This window comes from Triplophysa dalaica, chromosome 12 (genome assembly GCF_015846415.1).
Source record: "Triplophysa dalaica isolate WHDGS20190420 chromosome 12, ASM1584641v1, whole genome shotgun sequence".
NCBI lineage: Eukaryota > Metazoa > Chordata > Actinopteri > Cypriniformes > Nemacheilidae > Triplophysa > Triplophysa dalaica.
In genome coordinates this window covers 4,015,342-4,033,220 of record NC_079553.1, presented here as the reverse complement: position 1 = coordinate 4,033,220, position 17,879 = coordinate 4,015,342, and the positions used below count along the sequence as shown (strand labels likewise).

At 38.8% G+C, this 17,879-nt stretch overlaps 3 protein-coding genes across 3 annotated transcripts; all 3 read left to right on the top strand.

The window, feature by feature from the left end:
• Positions 1–66: 66 nt before the first annotated feature.
• On the top strand, positions 67–1,663 carry tstd3 (thiosulfate sulfurtransferase like domain containing 3). The gene is made up of 4 exons (XM_056762455.1): positions 67–329; positions 592–780; positions 930–1,089; positions 1,238–1,663. The coding sequence occupies exons 1-4, from the start codon at positions 203–205 to the stop codon at positions 1,302–1,304; spliced, it is 543 nt and encodes a 180-aa protein (XP_056618433.1). The 5' UTR covers positions 67–202; the 3' UTR covers positions 1,305–1,663.
• Positions 1,664–2,718: 1,055 nt separating this feature from the next.
• On the top strand, positions 2,719–17,517 carry prdm13 (PR domain containing 13). Its single transcript, XM_056762908.1, has 5 exons — positions 2,719–2,733; positions 12,600–12,740; positions 14,209–14,340; positions 14,427–14,547; positions 15,661–17,517. The coding sequence occupies exons 1-5, from the start codon at positions 2,719–2,721 to the stop codon at positions 17,106–17,108; spliced, it is 1,857 nt and encodes a 618-aa protein (XP_056618886.1). The 3' UTR covers positions 17,109–17,517.
• zgc:172323 (uncharacterized protein LOC564165 homolog) lies at positions 3,176–7,289 on the top strand. Its single transcript, XM_056762909.1, has 11 exons — positions 3,176–3,396; positions 4,211–4,364; positions 4,792–4,941; positions 5,131–5,250; positions 5,343–5,438; positions 5,524–5,658; positions 5,799–5,909; positions 6,049–6,159; positions 6,253–6,377; positions 6,495–6,791; positions 7,048–7,289. Exons 1-11 carry the CDS (start codon positions 3,176–3,178, stop codon positions 7,133–7,135), a joined length of 1,608 nt encoding a protein of 535 aa, XP_056618887.1. The 3' UTR covers positions 7,136–7,289.
• Positions 17,518–17,879: the final 362 nt, after the last annotated feature.

Sequence of the window (17,879 nt, the reverse complement as noted above, 5' to 3'; positions counted from 1 at the left end):
GCATGCGCACTTATACACGCATGACGTCGAAATGCATGACGTCACCGCGCTGCAGTGGTGACTACTTGGTAGTATCCCTTTAACGTGATCCGTAGTAGTGCGCAACCAAGCTACGTAACTTGAACGCAATCGCGTTGTAATTTCGTTTATATTCACATACAAACAAGACAAAGGGAACATCGTAACCTTGCCCAATCCGAGCATGGCGTTAAAAGTCTGTGCTAGGCTATCGAGGAGCATTCCCCGCGTTTTAGCGAGCAGAAATGTTATTTCTGTAACAAGACCGCTGGCAGAGGGTTCACGCTGGACACATTTACGATGCTTACAGCGTGAGTGTTTGATACTTGGAGTCTAAATTCAACAGCAACGTGTAATATAGCTAGTCTGACATTGACAGATTATACATTGCAAACATGCATTTACCATGCATATCATAATGAACACGTAAAAGTCGTAGTTATGTAAAGTCTACGTTGCATAGTTTGGTGTTGTGATTGTAAATATTGATCTATAAGGCAGATTTCAAAAAGACCCATGCTGCGGAAGCACGTCCTATGTTGGTCAAGTGACCATGTTGTTGTCGTCTTTCAGATACCTGTGTTATACGTTACGAGGGTGGCTTATTGCGACATTTCAGCTCATCGAGCAATCCTTCAATAGACGTGTCCTACGAGCAGCTGAAGAAGATGCTGGTGGCCCGGTCCGGTGTGGTTATAGACGTCCGTGAGCCGTGGGAACTCCGGGAGTACGGGAATATACCGGGCTCCATTAACGTACCCTGTAGGTGCTTCCTGTTTGCATGTACACGTTTTAGGTCTTGTTTTTAAACACCCATATGGAAGCTACTAACTGTACACAAAATAGTTCAAGTCACCTATTATTTTTTAATTCACTGTGTGACTTTTCTCTTGTTTTTTTTTCACATACAGTGGCACAGGTGAATGGATCTCTCCAGCTTAGTCCAGAGGAGTTCAAGGAGAAGTACGGTGGAGACATGCCATCGCACTCCCAGAAGATTGTTTTTACCTGCCTAGCTGGTGTAAGAAGCAAAACAGCACTGGATGCTGCAGTGTCTTTAGGTTACACCAGGTAAGGATTTAATATAAAACCAAAAGCTGTGACACATTTTCTTTGCCTCCTTATGCGCCTGAAAAGTAAATAAAAATATGAATTGATCATTTTTATGACTTAACTACCCAGAAATCGAAAACAAGTTTTTGTCTCCCTTTTCCTGTAGTGTCCAGCATTACCCCGGCGGATGGAAAGACTGGGCAGAACGTGAACTAATACAAACCAAAGAGTGAACCTCACAATATTGTCATGGTTACACTGTGAAAGCAATGCAGTGCTATTACAATCCGACTTTGTAATCCGCCATTGACACTTATTCAGAATGTGCCACTGATACACAGGAATTTAATGGTTTTGACCGAATGAAATTGTGTGGTTACATTTTAAGCTTTAAAAGATGCACTGTTATATGACATGAGCAGCGTGCATTCACATGAAATTCAGAGGCTTACAATGAGTCTGATTATGACTGATATCTATAGGGCTGTTATACTGTAACATTTATAACTGTTATAATATATTTGAGCAGAAAATCCAAATATTATATCAGAGAATTGTTTTATATTCTTGAAAATAAAACTTTGATGCTCCATTGTGTATATTCTACTTAACTAAAACAAAAACAGTATATCCACTTTTTCCTGTCTTCCAATGTTGCAAAAATGATCAAAGACTTACAGTAAGTGAATGTTAAGATTCAAAATCGAATAGCGCCTGGGTCTTATCTTTGGTTGAACTTTTATTGACTTTGGGCGATGTACTGAGAAAGGCATTACTTAAATATTTACCATTTAGGAAAGAAATGTAAACAATTATAGTTAGATTATTAATTTATTAGCATCAACAGTTTTAGAGACAAAGATTATCAGTGTGGGTTAGCAATAATGATAATAATAACAGTCAATCAATGATGATGTTTTAAATTGGGTCAAGGTATTCCTATTCCAGAATCCCGTTTAGATCCTATACCTATAGTCCCTTTTACACTATACATCATCTGGCTGTCATTTCATGTTCTTTTGTGATGTGTTACTCCCCTAAATCATATAAGGGTTTCTGCACCAGCAGGTTAATCTTTAAGCAAGACATGTGTACCCTAATAATCACTGATGTGATAAAGCTTTCACAACCCTTTTTTGAAAGTATTTCAAATGTTTTTATTAGAAATGAGCAAACAACCTCAACATCAAACGTAAAAATGAATATAATAACAGCGCCTTACTATAACCTCAAGTGTGTCTACCAGCGCTGTCATTGTTTTTCCATTTGAGCGCACCACTACTGGGCTGACTAATGTACTGTAAATCAATAAGATAGAGGGAGTTAAACAACACCTCGGTGTTTAAGCTCATTTAGCACTGTTCACATCCCAGAGAAATGCAGACCCAGCCTTTCACCCACATGCTTGGGTAATCTTAGATAGCAGGGAAGAACTAATGAACCAGATCTGGTCAACAATTAAAATAAAATGTAATGGCAAAAATTGGCAGCATGTAAGTTGATTTAGCTTGCAAAAATAGACCATTATACTATTGGCAGAGCTTTTAAAACCTTGGACCCTAATTAAAGGGCCCAACCCCAAGACTGTTATTCCCACTTATATCCTCGAGTCATCTCAAGCATGAATTTCTGACAGGCCATAAAAAAATGTTGTTAATTCCCGTTAGATTTCTCATTGTTACACACTTTCATGTAGATAGGGTTCAGATTAACGTCTATTAATATCACATCTCTCACCAAGTATCTCTCTCCACGTTGACCTCATGACATTATTCCATGCCTCGTCTTGAAGCATGTGTAATTAAATCCCTTCAAATCAAACCACATCACATCCCAGCTGCACCTACAGAGTAATGGACCCATGCTACCTCATAATTTCACTCCATTCAACACATCTCAATAACCTGATAAATGTTTGAGCGACAGGCCAGTTTCGCTATGATGCAGAGGCTCGAAATTCCAGAAGCGTTGACTCATAATGGAGACCTAGTATAAGAAGCATGGACCACTTGTCAAAGAGTGTGTATTTGTGAGTGGAGCTTCACGGAAGATCAACACATTAAGGCCTTCAAGTCCAGGAACTGAAACAAGCCACTGTTCCATGATGAGTCGCAGCCCTGAAAGGATCTCATCTTATCGCCGCCATTTCGAGGATACCAGCACCTCCTCTTATCAGGTGAGGGTAAGCAGCCCTTCCCCTGTCAGACGGGAAACCGGAAGGTGCCGTTCGGCCAGCTACTCCCGCAATGCCATAGCAGTCAGCAGCAACATGGCAGTGGGCCGTAGAACCATCTCATCCTCACGCAGCCGTCCCCTCATGACTGGGTAAGCACTGCCTATCTTTTCTCGATTGAAGGAAGGGAGTGACAGTGTTTAAAAACTTTTACAAATACTATGTGGTGGGTTGTTTTCAACACATGGTTGGGTCAAAAATGGACAAACCCAAGCTTTGGGTTAAATTAACCTATAGTTGTAGTTGACCAAACCATGGGTTGAAATCAATTTATTTATTTTATTTATTTATTTTTGAGCATATGCCTTTGGGACAGGGAAGAATATCGTCAAATGCATTTCACCATCTGCCTTATTAGATCAAAAGAACCATGTTTTTTTTTATCTGCTGTATCATTGAAATCATTTTCAAAAGCACAATATTATACTATATTCAATAATGTATTTTATATTCAATAAAATGTAACACTATGATATTTAATGACATTAAAAAATGTTAAAAACAACTGCACTGTTAAACAAGAATATTTCAAATGTTAAAAGAGGAAACATAGCATTACAACCAAAAGAAAGGGGCGATAAAAACAGTTTTCTTTCCATTTACCTATTTATTTAGCTTTTTTCTTTACTTCATAATAATTGGCTTTATTTTATTTATTCTGAATATGCTTCAAAGGTTCCCACGTCATGTTTATATTTTGCTTTCAAGAGTTATTGTTCCGTTAGAAATCACACTCGGTCTCCAAAAGACGCGAGTACTCTCAATAACTGTCGGCTAATAAAATCCAACATGACAATGAAATATATCTTCCTTCCTTGGCATATAGCCAGACGCAACCTAAAGTTCACTTCCTATGTAGGTTACAGTTTTTTTAAACTAATATTTTTTTATAAATCTGAATTGCAGTGGCGAAATGGGGGCCATCTGTTTAAGTGGACGGGGCGCAGGCGTCGATCTCGATCAAGTTGCTGCGGAAAACCGTGAATTCCTCAGTACACGAACCAGTGAGAAACAAGAGATGGTCCTGCTCAACGACCGACTGGCAGCATACATCGAGAAGGCAATTAAGCACATCACCCATTCACAATATATTGCATCTTTTTTAACAATGAACAGAACTAAATGACAAAAATAATCAAAAACATATAAGAATGCGAAACTTAATTACGCACTGTGCGTTTTATGCTTGTTTATGTGTTTACACAGCAAAATAAATAGCAATAGGCCTAATGTTAAATTTTTGACACTGAAAAAAAGGAAGGATATTTAATGCCCTTGTAAGCGGGGCTTACTTTCAGAGGCATTTTGACAGAATTTGTCTGATGTGGTCACGCTTGAGTGGATGGCGCAGACTGGCAGTGTGGAGATGCCACTGCTGGCTCAGAAGATAAAGCGAATTATTAGCACCTCTATGGACAGAAGCCGTTCTTCTCAAGAGAAAATGTAAGCTACATATATCCTGTGTCACCCTTTTCTATGTCAAAAAGGTCAGATCTCTGGAGCAGCAGAACAAGTTGCTGGAGACTGAAATCGAGGCCCTCCAGAATCGATACTTGAAGCCCACCGGCCTGCGCTTGTTGTACGAGGAGCAACTCAAGGAACTGAAGAGGCTTGCTGACCAAATGAGAGTCCAGCGGGTAAATATTTAAATTGGTGTGCCAATATTCCAATAGTTTTTAATAGTTATATCTTCGAATATATCTGTACCATATTAAAAAGAATGGCAATATAACCTAAATCAGTTTGAAGGTTTAAAAACCTAATAAATTTAACCTGACTTTTTTGTCAGAAAACAGCACATAATATTACTCCGTTTTATTTTTAAGGACTACGCTGTAGCTGCAAAGGATGCTATGGCGGGTCAGCTGGAGATGATGAAGGTTAAATACGAGGAAGCCGTGGAGATGAGGAAGAAAGCCGAGCTTGACATCGAGGCTTTCCGTCCGGTCTGTATCTTTTCTAATGACGTTTTCTTATATTACTTTATGTAGAAAAAAATCCGTGAGGCTTCTAGCCTTATGTTTGATCATTTTAACAGGACGTGGACGCCGCAACCTCCACGCGCATTGCTTTAGAAAAGCAGCTGGAAAACTTGGAGGTGGAATTAGAATTCCTTCAAAGAGTACACAAGGAGGTGATTACATTTTTAGCCTACCAATAAATAAAAAATACAACCTTTTGAAATGTCGTTTACTGTAATATTTATATCGCATTTTTAGGAAATCGACGACCTTATGAGACAGATGTACGCAGCCCACGCCACAGCCCAAGACGCATTCTCTCTTCCCGACCTGTCAAACGCGCTCAAGCAAATCCAACTTCAGTATGATAACATGGCCGCCAAGAATTTAGAGGTGGGCAAATAATAATAATGTATACGATTAAAAATCCTATATTAAATGCTATAGTCCTCGTTAAATGTAGAGAGGGGGTTATTTAGGATATATAGTCTGTATTTGAAATAATTAGTACAAATTATTTTATTTTTGTATAGGAAATGGATTCATGGTACAAAACTAAATTCGATGACCTCAACAACAAATCGACAAAGCAAATGGACAAAGCTCGAAGCATAAGAGAGGAAATTGTTACTGCAAAGAAAGACGTATGTTTCAGTTATATTTCTTTAACAGATGGGCTCACCAACTTGGTGGTGATTACATAATTGTATTGCAATTAAAAACAATATTATTTTATGTTATTTGAAATAAATTATTTTATTATTGAATGTGATACTTTTCTAGATCCAAAATAAGGTGCAGGACTTGGAGTCATTAAAGATAAAAAACCAGGCTTTGGAAGCAAAAATCCAGGAGACTCAAGAGAAGTACAGAAAAGAACTAGAGGAACTCAAGGTGAAAAGTCTAACAAAATCATGAAATATCCTGTACAATAATATATCAATAAGTTCTAACAAAAAATTGACCTACTGAAAAATTTTTTGCCAGGCAAGAATAGAAGCCTTGCAGCTTGAGCTGAAATCCACCAAAGAAAGGATGGCAATGCTCCTGCGTGAATACCAAGAACTGCTCAATATTAAAATGGGTCTTGAGATAGAAATTACCACTTACAGGTATCATTACATAACCCAATGCATTTAAAAATTATAATAATAAGACAGAAAATAAGTCAGACTCCTAAAACACAAGCTTCTTTTCTTCAACCCTCCCTCCTCTTTGGATGTACACAGGAAGCTTATTGAGGGTGAGGACACTCGTCTAACTGGCATGGTGCAGACCATGCAAACCATGTCCATTATGAGTGGCACTATGAGCGTCCAGGGTGCTGGAGCTGTATGTGTGGCAGGAGGTGTGGGCACAGGAGTGGGCGGAGGGACTGGTGATGGAGTGGGCAGAGGTCTTGGTGATGGAGTCGGCAGAGGTCTTGTTAATGGGATCACTGGTGGGATTGGCGACCCGGGCACTTCAATTGACTACACTCAAGAGCAGGCAGTGGAGCTGACTGAGAGGAAGACTCTTCTTATCAGGTAGTATAAATGTAGCATTCTGTCAGAGCTGTGACCTAGTGGTTGGCACAAGTGTTCTGACATATAAAGACATGCTCTTCCTCAAAATAAAGACATTTTATTCAAGAATTAGACAATATGTTCAAAATTGGTTACATTAGTCATTGTAATTGTACAGTCTAAAAAAAGGAAGAGTTATTTTTAATACATGGGGGTTTCACTTGGTAGAGACAAAAAAAAGATTTTTGCATTTTTTTCTTCTCTTTTTTTTCCTCAGGACCATTAAAACAGAGGATGACACATTTGAAAGCAACACACAGGAGAAATCGTATTCCATCTCTGGAGCAGCAGATGATGAAGAGTAGCTGAGCCTTCCGCTTATCCATCTTATCAAGAAAAATCTTCAATAGTGCATCTTGTGTCCTAATGCTTGTGTGCCTAAACTTGACCAACTGGTCCACTAGAAATAAAGCTTTGAGCAACACACTTTTTTTGTAGGTTTTGTTTTAATTGTGTGCACCCATGACTGTGTCTTAAGTTTAAGGGGTTGTGCAAAGTTCAACCATAATCTACAAAGATAAACCAATGCTTCACCACCCCAGTGTTCAATCGAGCACATCATCTTTCACAAAACACAGTAGCACATGCTTATTTTTAAGCAACAGGTGTAAGATGCAGGCACTCTGTGGATGTGCAGAAAACAAACAATGGGTAAACAAAATACAATAAAAACATGGAGAATAAATGTGTCATTCTAGACTCAAGCTATCACCTTGATTCCTTAGCCAACGGGAACTTTGAGCCATCACACACAGTACTGCTACAACATGAAGTCACACTCATGGTGTGGCCCCATTCTATCCAAATCATCCTTTTTATCTGCATCTGATCTATTCTGATCGGCTCCAACTGGAACATGTCACATACTCGGCCTGTCTTGAACCACGAGTTGAGATGTGCATTTGAAAACTATAAACTACTGAAGCTGTACATTATGGGCAAAAGGGGCATATTGTTGACATAAATGATCACAGACTTGCAAAGCATGGGATGTGGCATTGACTCAGCTTCTACTTTAAACATAATTTCCAAGGCATTACTTAAAAATAATTCCTAAAGAAAAAATATTTTCAAGATAATAATAATAATATGAAAAAAACGGGCATCTATCATAGAGTTGGTTACAATAAAATTGGTTTATACAGGTCAAAACAAAATATCACCCAAAGCACTGACAAAACAACTTTACACTACATCATATATATGGGCAGACAGTCCACAGCAATGAAATGACAAATAAATTGCTAGGAGTAATAAAAACAAGCAAGACTAAGTTCTGAAGTAAATCTACAGTTTTGGACAGGACATTGAAAGAATGTTAGAAACTCTAAAAACCCTAAAAATATTCAAAGAAATAAATTTTGTTTAATGTTCTTCATATTTGCCATATTTTTATTTTACACAGATTGCAAATTAATGTTGCAATATTTAATACATTTACATATTAATGCTATTAGTGGCTGTTTTCAGTATAATGGTTCCTGGGAAAATTGTGGGCCCTCTGTGTTAATAATTCCAAATTAGAATTATTCCCAAAAATTAAATATTCCAAATTAGAACAATTTAATCTGAAAAAGGAATTTTGCCAGAAAAGGAATTTTGCCAGATTTAAGGATAATATTCAATTTATTTATCTGCATTGTATTGTGACAGCAGGTTATTTCAACATTGAAACAAATAAATAATTATATGATTCTTCACTTGTAAATGCAAACAACATAATGAATTTCACTGTTATTGTTAAAAACAAAAATAGTAATTGCAATCTCACCCCAGTTTGCTGAACCCTTTTGACAGCACAAAATCGATTCAAGGTTTTGAACATATCAGATTAACCAGCAGTCTTCTTCATTACTGTTCTAGCGATGGTCATCATTTCCACAAGCTCATCCCACCTGAAAAGGGAGCCACAATTAATGCCCATTACTTGCCCTGCATTCTTTTTTTCCACAGAAATGAACTGGGATTATGGAAAACCCAGAAATGTCAATCCCGCCTATTAATGAGGTGGGTACAGACAGTGTGTAGTGATCATTAGCATTCCTTTTTCCAGTCATGTAATGTGCATGCCGAGCTATGTGCTTAGCTCGTATTATATGATGATAAAAACAAATTGCCTTATAAGCAGGGAAGGCATGTCGGAATTATGTGTGATTTATCAATATAATTAGAATCTGGCATGTGACCTTAACAATTTTAAAGACAGGAGCTATCCAGGGTCCTGCTAGGTCCACACTTGCATTTTGTTCCGCATAGTGTGCTCTGCAAATCAGATTAACTAATTAGATGTGCACATACGATTGATTCTCTCTTTGTTCTTTTATTCTTCCATTTTCTGTACTTATTTGATGTATGCAATTTTGTTTGTTATTAAATAAAAATATGGCATTGAAAATAATGTACAGCAAATAGGATGTCTGATCAAACATGAAGTCTTATCTAAAACGTGCTTAAACTAATGTAGGACTCAAGATGTTTAATCTTTGTCTGATGTCACATTTCTTCTACAAAACACACATAATACAGATCATATTTCCACATACCCATGCATTTTGTATCACAAATTCTATCTTTGAATACTGCATGCACTCAATTTATTCAAAATATTTATGAGACTGAATTAAGAATGGAATTCTTCATCAATGGAATAACTAATGATCTGTCGGTACGCAAAGGTTTTTTCCCAGCGTCTACTCCTTAAGGATCAAAAGGGGCCAAAAGTTGGTCCTCTCTAAAACCTGAGAAATTCTGTCACTTTCTGCATATGTTTTTAGTGCCTTAATCCCAATTAGGCCCGGCTGACACACACATCTATTCACTGCAACCCTTCCCTGAATACATTTGCCTAAAAATGAACTTCACAAATAGAGCTCGCCGCAAAGGCGTTCGACACCAGAGAGAATCGGATAGACTGAAGGTTCATTCCTGCGCGTTCGAGTGAAAAAGGGTATGAATTTATAAGGTACACCGAAACATTTCAATTCAGACAAGTTTACACCCCATTATGCGAGCCCTTTTAACTCGGACAAGAGAGTAAAAGTCGGGGAAACTCGGTTCAAAAGCCAGTGCTAACTTTGGTCAGGCTTTGAATACTGAAACGAGGCAACCCCTTCCTTTTGAAAGCATTTAGAAATGGGAGCACGCATGAACAGAGTCGAATCAGCAGCCACTTATCTCCCCACTTTCTAATGCGACTTTGAATATTAGTCTGGGTTAAAATCCCAATCATGTCATCTGGTGGAACTCCCATACAAGTAATTACTATTCAATCGCATCACTAATGTCCCACCCGCATCCCCTATCTGCGACGCAGCTGGTCCGTCCTTTGTAAGGCTTGCACTTTCCCGCAGAAACAGCGAATAGGTTAAGCGCATTCAAATAGCCAGGCAAAATATTTTTTTATCTTTAATATGCAAAAATATATATTAATTTCTAACCTGGGAAATGTCAAATAATTATATTTGCCGTGCAACCTGTTGAATCTAATGTGAAAATACGGCAAATGAATAAAAACAGACAAGTCGTGCCTATATAATTTTATAGGCTACATTTTTTTCGTAACACTGAAATATCCAAGAGTGAAATCAACGAAAAAAAGAATGTTAGTTTTGCCTGTTAAGGCACTTTGCATGGCAAAGACTTTATGGTTGGCGTAAAAAATGTGTTAGGGAGCTTGGGCATTGTGAACCGTTCAGATAGAGTGGTGAACCCTTGGCATTCAGGAGCAGTTTGGACGCATGAATGGAATCCCCTGGTGGGACACTGTCCCTTTAAACCACAGTTCTATACAAAGCGAGTGTTACTCTACATTCATGGTTCATTATTTGGCAACCTGTTAAATCAGATCCCACATTTAGCTCGAATTGTAATGCTGAGACCCTGAGAAAATGTTTTCACCACCTGACCAACACTTTCTACGAAATTCACAATCCGACCTTTTTTCCTTTGACGAGGCGCGTAAAAGTTCTGGAATGCTCCGCTTGGGTCCACGATATTGCTGAGAAATAAAGCCGCTACCATGTAATTAATGTGCTATTTAAAAGACACCGAACAATGCGACCGTTCAAGCTATTTGATTTCATTTAATTTTCCATCCCATTTGCTCAGAACACTGCTTTTGCTCGCAAAATCGAGCTTTTTGACCGCTCACCGTGCACCAATGAGCGCATCGGGATGACGTTCACTCCTGCATTTCTCCGCTTACAGAACAGAATAGAAAACGTCCCGGTTTCCGCCACGGTGAACAATTTATTAGCCGAACAACTTTGACTTTAAGGCACAAGACAAGAATGAGAATCGGCCCGGCTGGTGTGAGCGCTGTAAAGGCCGAACCCGCTGTTGCAGAGCGGATGGGAACCAGTCACAAATGGCAACATTAATAAATAACCCACCACACAGCCGGCCTTTCCATACGCCTATTCAAAAATTGTTCGCGTGTCGTTCACGCTCTTTGACTCATTAAGCGGCCCAAAGAGAGGGCTCCCAAAAAGGACCAGTGGGGTACCTTTTCCCGAAGAAAGAAATCCCACCTCTGCTTCTCCAATTACAGCGGAGTGTCATCGCAGAGAAGCCGGGGCAGAGGTTAGCAGGACATGTTCATGGCTTAAATTTATCGCCCACAAATTCTTGTTTCTTTCCCTCGCCCTCTGTTCACTCATTGAGGAGCACGATCAAAGGGGTCAAATGAAGTTTTAAAACCGCGAAAACAATGCGCTGGACTCACTTCAAATGATACCCAAGGGTCCTGTATAGGTGAAAGCAATAGGCTCTCCAACCTCCTGTCGGAGGTGTGGACAGGAAAACATGGAGATTTATGTAAAAACATGTTTTGCATAAATTTTGGTTTAAATTACTCGAAATATTCGTTTAAGTAGCAGGCTCATTTTTTAAATAAAACTACAAATAGAGGTTATGAAAAAATATAAGGCAGCACATTTAGCCACGCGCAAGATAAAAATATGTTGTGCTTTATCAAGACTAATGGCCTCCCTGATTCATCACCTGTTGTCAAAAAGTGTGAAATGATAAGATGGCGTGCGTTTTAAAAGCTGTTACTTTTTTGCTGGTTCTCCCGTTGAGTACCTGCCCGGTCCCAGCACGGCACACGCCGGGAGTCAATAGAAGTTAACAAGTCTCCCAAACATTCCTGCTCCTTTTGTTGAAACTGCATCAGACAATACAGCCAGGGAGAGGATAAAGAGCTTTGAAGTACATAAAACCTAAAAGGATGCAGCCAAGTAGATTTAAAGTAGTCACTGATTTCCAAAAACTGGTTTGTAAAGGAACAATGAAGGGGGAGAGAATTTATGGAGAAATTATACAGTGGATTTGTCACTTAAAATATCGGAACTGTCTGGCGGACAAAGCCACATGCTGAGGATTAATGGTTGCGCCAGACCTTTGATTCTGCGCTCTCTTTTCTCTGCCCTTGACAAATTGGATTTTGGGGATGGGAAGGTCGCTGGGCCTATTGTCTCTTGACCGTTTGGAGCGGTTCATTATGTGTGAGGGTGAGGGAAAGTCTCCATGTGACTATTTCGGAGGGCTCTACAGCTGCTAAAAGAGCGCAACTCTCTCATCGCGCTCTGCTCGCCCTTGCGCATTAATGTGCAGAGGGGTAGCTTAACGCGACATAAGAAAAGCCAGATCACACACGCCACGACGTCACTTCGCGGGCGGATATTAGTCCGTCCTCATCTCAGACTCTCTGCTCATCTCAATCAGTGTCTGCTTGGTCTTCCTGGTTCTGATACCGCTGCACACGCAGAGCCAGCCATGCAAGCGACTCGGACACCCAGTGTGTTTGCCGACTGCAGCATCCCAGCAGGGCTGCGGATAGGACCAGTGCCGGGCATCTTTAAACTTGGAAAGTACGTTTCTGACCGAAAGGACGCTGGAGTCAAAAAGAAGGCAAGTTACTTTGATTTATTTTGCGCGTGAATAAAGTTTCATTGTTTAACAACAGTTTAATTATGTGCACTAAGTTTCGCAATATGCAACACGTTTAATTAATTTTTTAAAGATTGAGGAAATGTTATTCAATTTACAATAATAATACAGATATGCCATTTCCGTTTTTCATTTTTATGTTGTAATTTTTTGGGGGTAATTAATCAAATAATAAATAAAACTGATGTGTAATTATATTATTATAAAATTATAAATTATAATATTTATAATCTGAAAATATCCCTTCTATTTTTTTATTCGATTATTTAGGCCTATTTTTTAATTATTTAAATAAGCAGGCACAATGTAAGGTTTTAAACTACAAACATAAGCATTTATTTTTCTGTAACAGAATTTTTGATGCAGGTTCAAAAAATGTTCAAAGCAAGTCTTCATGTTGACGTGTCACTCTTCATAAAGCGTCCTCCTATTAATTAGTTTAGGCTGTCAGGTTCGAAATAATTGAGTTATGTTAGCAGGACAACTTGTCATCCTATGTCTTAACTTAACCGCCTTAATAGGGTGACCTGAGTTTTTGCGCGAGATTTCATGCCCTCTCCCCATTAAATGTTATAGGCGTGCGGTCTGGTAATTCCGATGTACCACTTGATTTTAATAAAAATATCTATTATACAATAACTGTCATTAATGACAATAAAATGTTGCGAAAATAAAAGTCAATGTTAAATTATTTTTTATATTTATACAAGTCAATAGATTTTTTATTGTTTTTAGGTAATTTTATGCAAAATATTTTAATATTGAAAACGGAATAAAACATTTAAAAAAGCTTTCTAAAGTTAGAACATCTATAAATCTCAGATATGTAATAGACTTCATATAAATAATAGTATTAACATTCATAAATAAATTGTATATAGACCGAAGCTCTTTCCGCTGTCTGCTTCTGTGATTGATGCGCGTAAATGCAACGCCCCGGGCCACGGGCGATCATCAGGTGCAATCTCCGTGTCAAATGTCACGCTTTAATCTTTAATTTGTTTGAACAGAATAGAAATGCTTTGACACTCTTCAAATTCGTTTCTCATATCAACTCAATTATGAGTCCTTTTCTTTAGAAAATATCGCCATTGTCTAATAGACCGCATAAAAACACATTAACGGGTTATTGTTTAAAATATCTTGGGGTGACAAATTTAACAATGATTAAAAGAGGGGGAACCAGAAAAAAAGTATAGCCTATTTAGAATATTTTTTTAAATAATTTTATACAACTAGCCTACATTTTTAAACATTTCGTTTAGAATAAATATAATATTCAAATATAATTTAACTAGTTTTAAATGAGATATAAACCATAAAAAAGGAAAACAAGATATCGTTTTTAAATCGCAACTTTAACAATTTACTTCCCGTGACGAGTTAAACAGTGTTAAGCATGTTTTAATGGTTATGTGTGTATTTGCAGATTCGTCTGGTAAGAGGTGAGTTCGTGGACGAGTCTGGCAGTGCAGTTCATGAGTGGGTTGGATTAATACGTGCGGCCAGAAACAATCAAGAACAAAACCTTGAAGCGGTGTCGGATTTACCTGGAGGACAGGTGAGCCACGAAAAAATATTGAATGAATCGAATCTTGTTTGAATACATTTATTAATTTTTTACATTTTCCTCCTGGTTTCTTAAAGATATTCTATCGCGTGTTGAGAGAAATCCAAACTGGGGAAGAACTGAGCGTTTGGTACTCCACTGCACTCGCCCAATGGTTTGACATTCCCACGACTGCCACTCCAACACATGACGAAAAAGGTGAGACGCGTATTATAATTTCGTTCAACTAAACAACGTGAAAATGTAATGCTTATTAATAATTAGGCTAAATATTCCTCATTACCGAATTCGCTTTTGTACATACGTACAAAACAATACACATAGCTGAACAGAATAATTTAAATTAATTTTCAAAGCTGTCATTTCCAGTAAAACAATAATATTAACGGGAAACGAATTATAACAGATCAGAAGAGATATTACACGCGTATTTTAAAGCTACTCTGCCACCAGCTGAATCGAGGCTAATCCTATTTAAATCCGATTTAAAAGATTTAGTAGCTGAGAATGATTCAGATTATCCTCTTTTACTTAGTTAATCGAAAGGTCTCTATAGTCTAGAGTAGTTACACACATTGATTGGTCCAGAATTATTGAGCTGCGTTTAAGAGTACACACATATATTTGGACACACACATGTATTTGTTACATTAACGAATGATTGATGCGGTCCTCTCAGTATAATCTCTCTTTTTATTTCATTCATTAATAAATTAAAATTCGAGAACCATCTCAATAGGGGCGATGCGTGCTCGGCCAGGGGAAGAGGTTAACAAATGGCATAGCCTAGTCATTAATATTAATATATTCAAAAGCAAATACATTCAAAAAGGTGGTTTACGGTAAATTAGCTGGGTGCGTAAGGTATTGTTAGCTGGTGAATGCTAACTTTTATGTGGGATGTATATTGCCCTGATTTGCGACGGTGAACTGTGAGAGCTGCTCCCTGGCCAATACACGGTGCGGTCCTTGACATACGCTTCCAATTCTCTGGCGTCAACAGATGGGCCAGCCTCATTGTTTTACGCGACTTGCGATTTCAAGCAACAGCTGCCGTCAATTCCACGGGAAAGCGAACAGGGAAAGTCTATTCAATGTATTGGTTGGTAAACGCCAGATTGGCCCGGCGCTTGCTCTTTTGATGGTGACAATAAACAACGGGGTTTTGCGGATTACAAAATCATTACATCTATATAATTGACCCCAGACTGCCCAAGTGGCGTCAAGCCAATGTGAAGAATACATTTATAACATAGTGAAAAAGCTATAAAGTGTAACGGCGTTTAATGCATTTTCTTTGTAATCTTTCAGGTGAGGAGCGTTACATTTGCTGGTATTGCTGGAGAATATTTAAATACCCGAACACGCTCAAAGCCCACGTGCATTTCCACTGCGCTTTAAGCAATGGTAAAAGCTTCATGAGCAACGAGCAAGCGAGAGGGACGGACAACTTCAGCAGGTCTCCAAAATCTGGGGATATCCCGAACACTTCGTCTTCTCCAAGGAACGGCCACAACACCTTGCTGTCCGATTCTTCGAAAAGGACAGCATCCACCTCGCCCGCCACCAAAACGGGACTATTGAAAAAAACAAGCTCGGAGGAGCAGGACAGAGCCCTTGACATGAGCGTGACCTCTGGCCGGAACTCCGGACACATCATGGCCCTCGGTGGAACGCCATCTGTAATTAACAGTATGGGCTTCCATCCTGGCGTGCGTTCTGCCTTTAAACCAATGGGACTTTCAAAGATCTCCCCGGCTGAAGTGACAAGAGTTGAGTCCAATGCAAAATCAAATAACATCGGTTTTAGTAAACTGTTAGGAAGCATCAAGTCACCTTTGCCTAATGTTCATCCGTCAAAATGCGCGCACCCTATGGATACCACGCCACCTGTGATTCCCTGCGCAAACACTATCCGTGGGTTTCCTTTACTGCCACACTTTGAGGAGACCTCTGCGTTCAAACACGTGGACAACCGCATGCACTCTGCGCTATCCCCTTCGCGATACTCACAGCTACCCAGCGCGTTTCATTTCGAGAGGTTCCCTCTATCGCAGTTTGATGGGGGGAAATCATACAACGGAGACTGCAACATACCCCTCATGCCATTCACTGTTTACAACGGAGAGCTCCTGTACAGTTCGCCATACTACCCACTTAAATTTCACTTCGGCAACCTGCTTAAATATCCCGACACCGTCTCCTACTTCGGCGCACCTGCTCTTAATCCAGACCTAAATTCAATTACGAACATCGACAGGGAGATAGCGATGCACACGCAACAGCTGTCAGACATTTCCGTGGAGAAAAACCGTTCTAGGCTCGAGTCTATTCCCACATCCAACCCGAACTCGGGGAAACCGAAAAAGGGACACTTGTGTCTTTACTGTGGCAAATTGTACTCTCGAAAATACGGCCTGAAGATTCACATGAGGACTCATACAGGTTACAAACCACTCAAATGTAAAGTCTGTTTTAGGCCTTTTGGTGATCCCAGCAATCTCAACAAACACATCCGACTGCACGCGGAGGGAAACACTCCGTACAGGTGCGAGTTCTGCGGTAAAGTGCTAGTGCGCCGGCGAGATTTGGAGAGGCACGTCAAATCCAGGCATCCAGGTCAATCTATCAAAAAATCAGATGACAAAATGGAAGATATCTTCGAAGATGCCGAACAAAAAAGCGACAACGACAGCGACGTTGACGTTTGTTTCACAGATGATCAGAGCGACCAGGAATCGAGTAAAAATAATGATTAATGGACTAATTATATTAGCTATTGTTCTCAAGTAAATAAATTATGCATGTATATATTAATTTTATCATTTTCTCCCTTTTGTTAAAATTTTGTTTATTTAAAGAAATTATTGAAAGAAACAATTGCAGAAAGACCAAGAAATGGGTAAACGAAACCCCAAATTAAATTTAATTTTGTAATGTATTTACGTTTCGATATCGAGTACATCTCAGCATCACCAATGTGGAGCTGCACTTTATAAAGACGGGTTACTGGCATAAAAATAACACGGATGCCAACTTCGCTTCACTGTTTTTTAATCTTCTATTTTAATGTTGTGTGACCATTCCCCTAACATACAACGTTGGAATTACCTGTCAAATTCGCACTTTTTATTGCCAAAAGCATTTTAGTCATTCTGTAAAAATGGTATTTGCAGAACAGCGGGCACCTGTCATCAATAAAACACTGGTGTTTTTGAGAAATCTTGGAGTCTCCATTTAGTAGAAAAACTCTTGTACAAATGTAATAACTACATGTTTAACTGTTAAGTGAAAGCTGTGGATTGTATTGTTAATTAATGAATAAATATTGTATATGATTTTTATTTTCTTTAACAAACCCAAATTCCTTTCATTGTCCGTTTTAAATAAAATGGAAATAAAATAATCGAGGGTTTGGTCATTGATATGTTAATCTGTGTGAAATTTAAGTTTCATTTGAAGGATGTCATCAGTGGATTCTGGGTTGATGTTATCCTGGCACCGCTGAATGCCTCACCTGCACGCGCTTT

What these genes read in the sequence shown, in the direction of transcription:
- zgc:172323 (XM_056762909.1), top strand. Translation starts at nt 3,176, where the DNA reads ATGAGTCGCAGCCCTGAAAGGATCTCATCTTATCGCCGCCATTTCGAG. An exon ending in TTCAAAGAGTACACAAGGAG is followed by an intron (nt 5,439 to 5,523) that starts GTGATTACATTT and finishes TCGCATTTTTAG; the next exon opens with GAAATCGACGACCTTATGAG. An exon ending in AGGAAGACTCTTCTTATCAG is followed by an intron (nt 6,792 to 7,047) that starts GTAGTATAAATG and finishes TTTTTTCCTCAG; the next exon opens with GACCATTAAAACAGAGGATG.
- prdm13 (XM_056762908.1), top strand. An exon ending in ACGCTGGAGTCAAAAAGAAG is followed by an intron (nt 12,741 to 14,208) that starts GCAAGTTACTTT and finishes GTGTATTTGCAG; the next exon opens with ATTCGTCTGGTAAGAGGTGA. An exon ending in CGGATTTACCTGGAGGACAG is followed by an intron (nt 14,341 to 14,426) that starts GTGAGCCACGAA and finishes GGTTTCTTAAAG; the next exon opens with ATATTCTATCGCGTGTTGAG.
- tstd3 (XM_056762455.1), top strand. Translation starts at nt 203, where the DNA reads ATGGCGTTAAAAGTCTGTGCTAGGCTATCGAGGAGCATTCCCCGCGTT. An exon ending in ACATTTACGATGCTTACAGC is followed by an intron (nt 330 to 591) that starts GTGAGTGTTTGA and finishes GTCGTCTTTCAG; the next exon opens with ATACCTGTGTTATACGTTAC. An exon ending in GGGCTCCATTAACGTACCCT is followed by an intron (nt 781 to 929) that starts GTAGGTGCTTCC and finishes TTTCACATACAG; the next exon opens with TGGCACAGGTGAATGGATCT.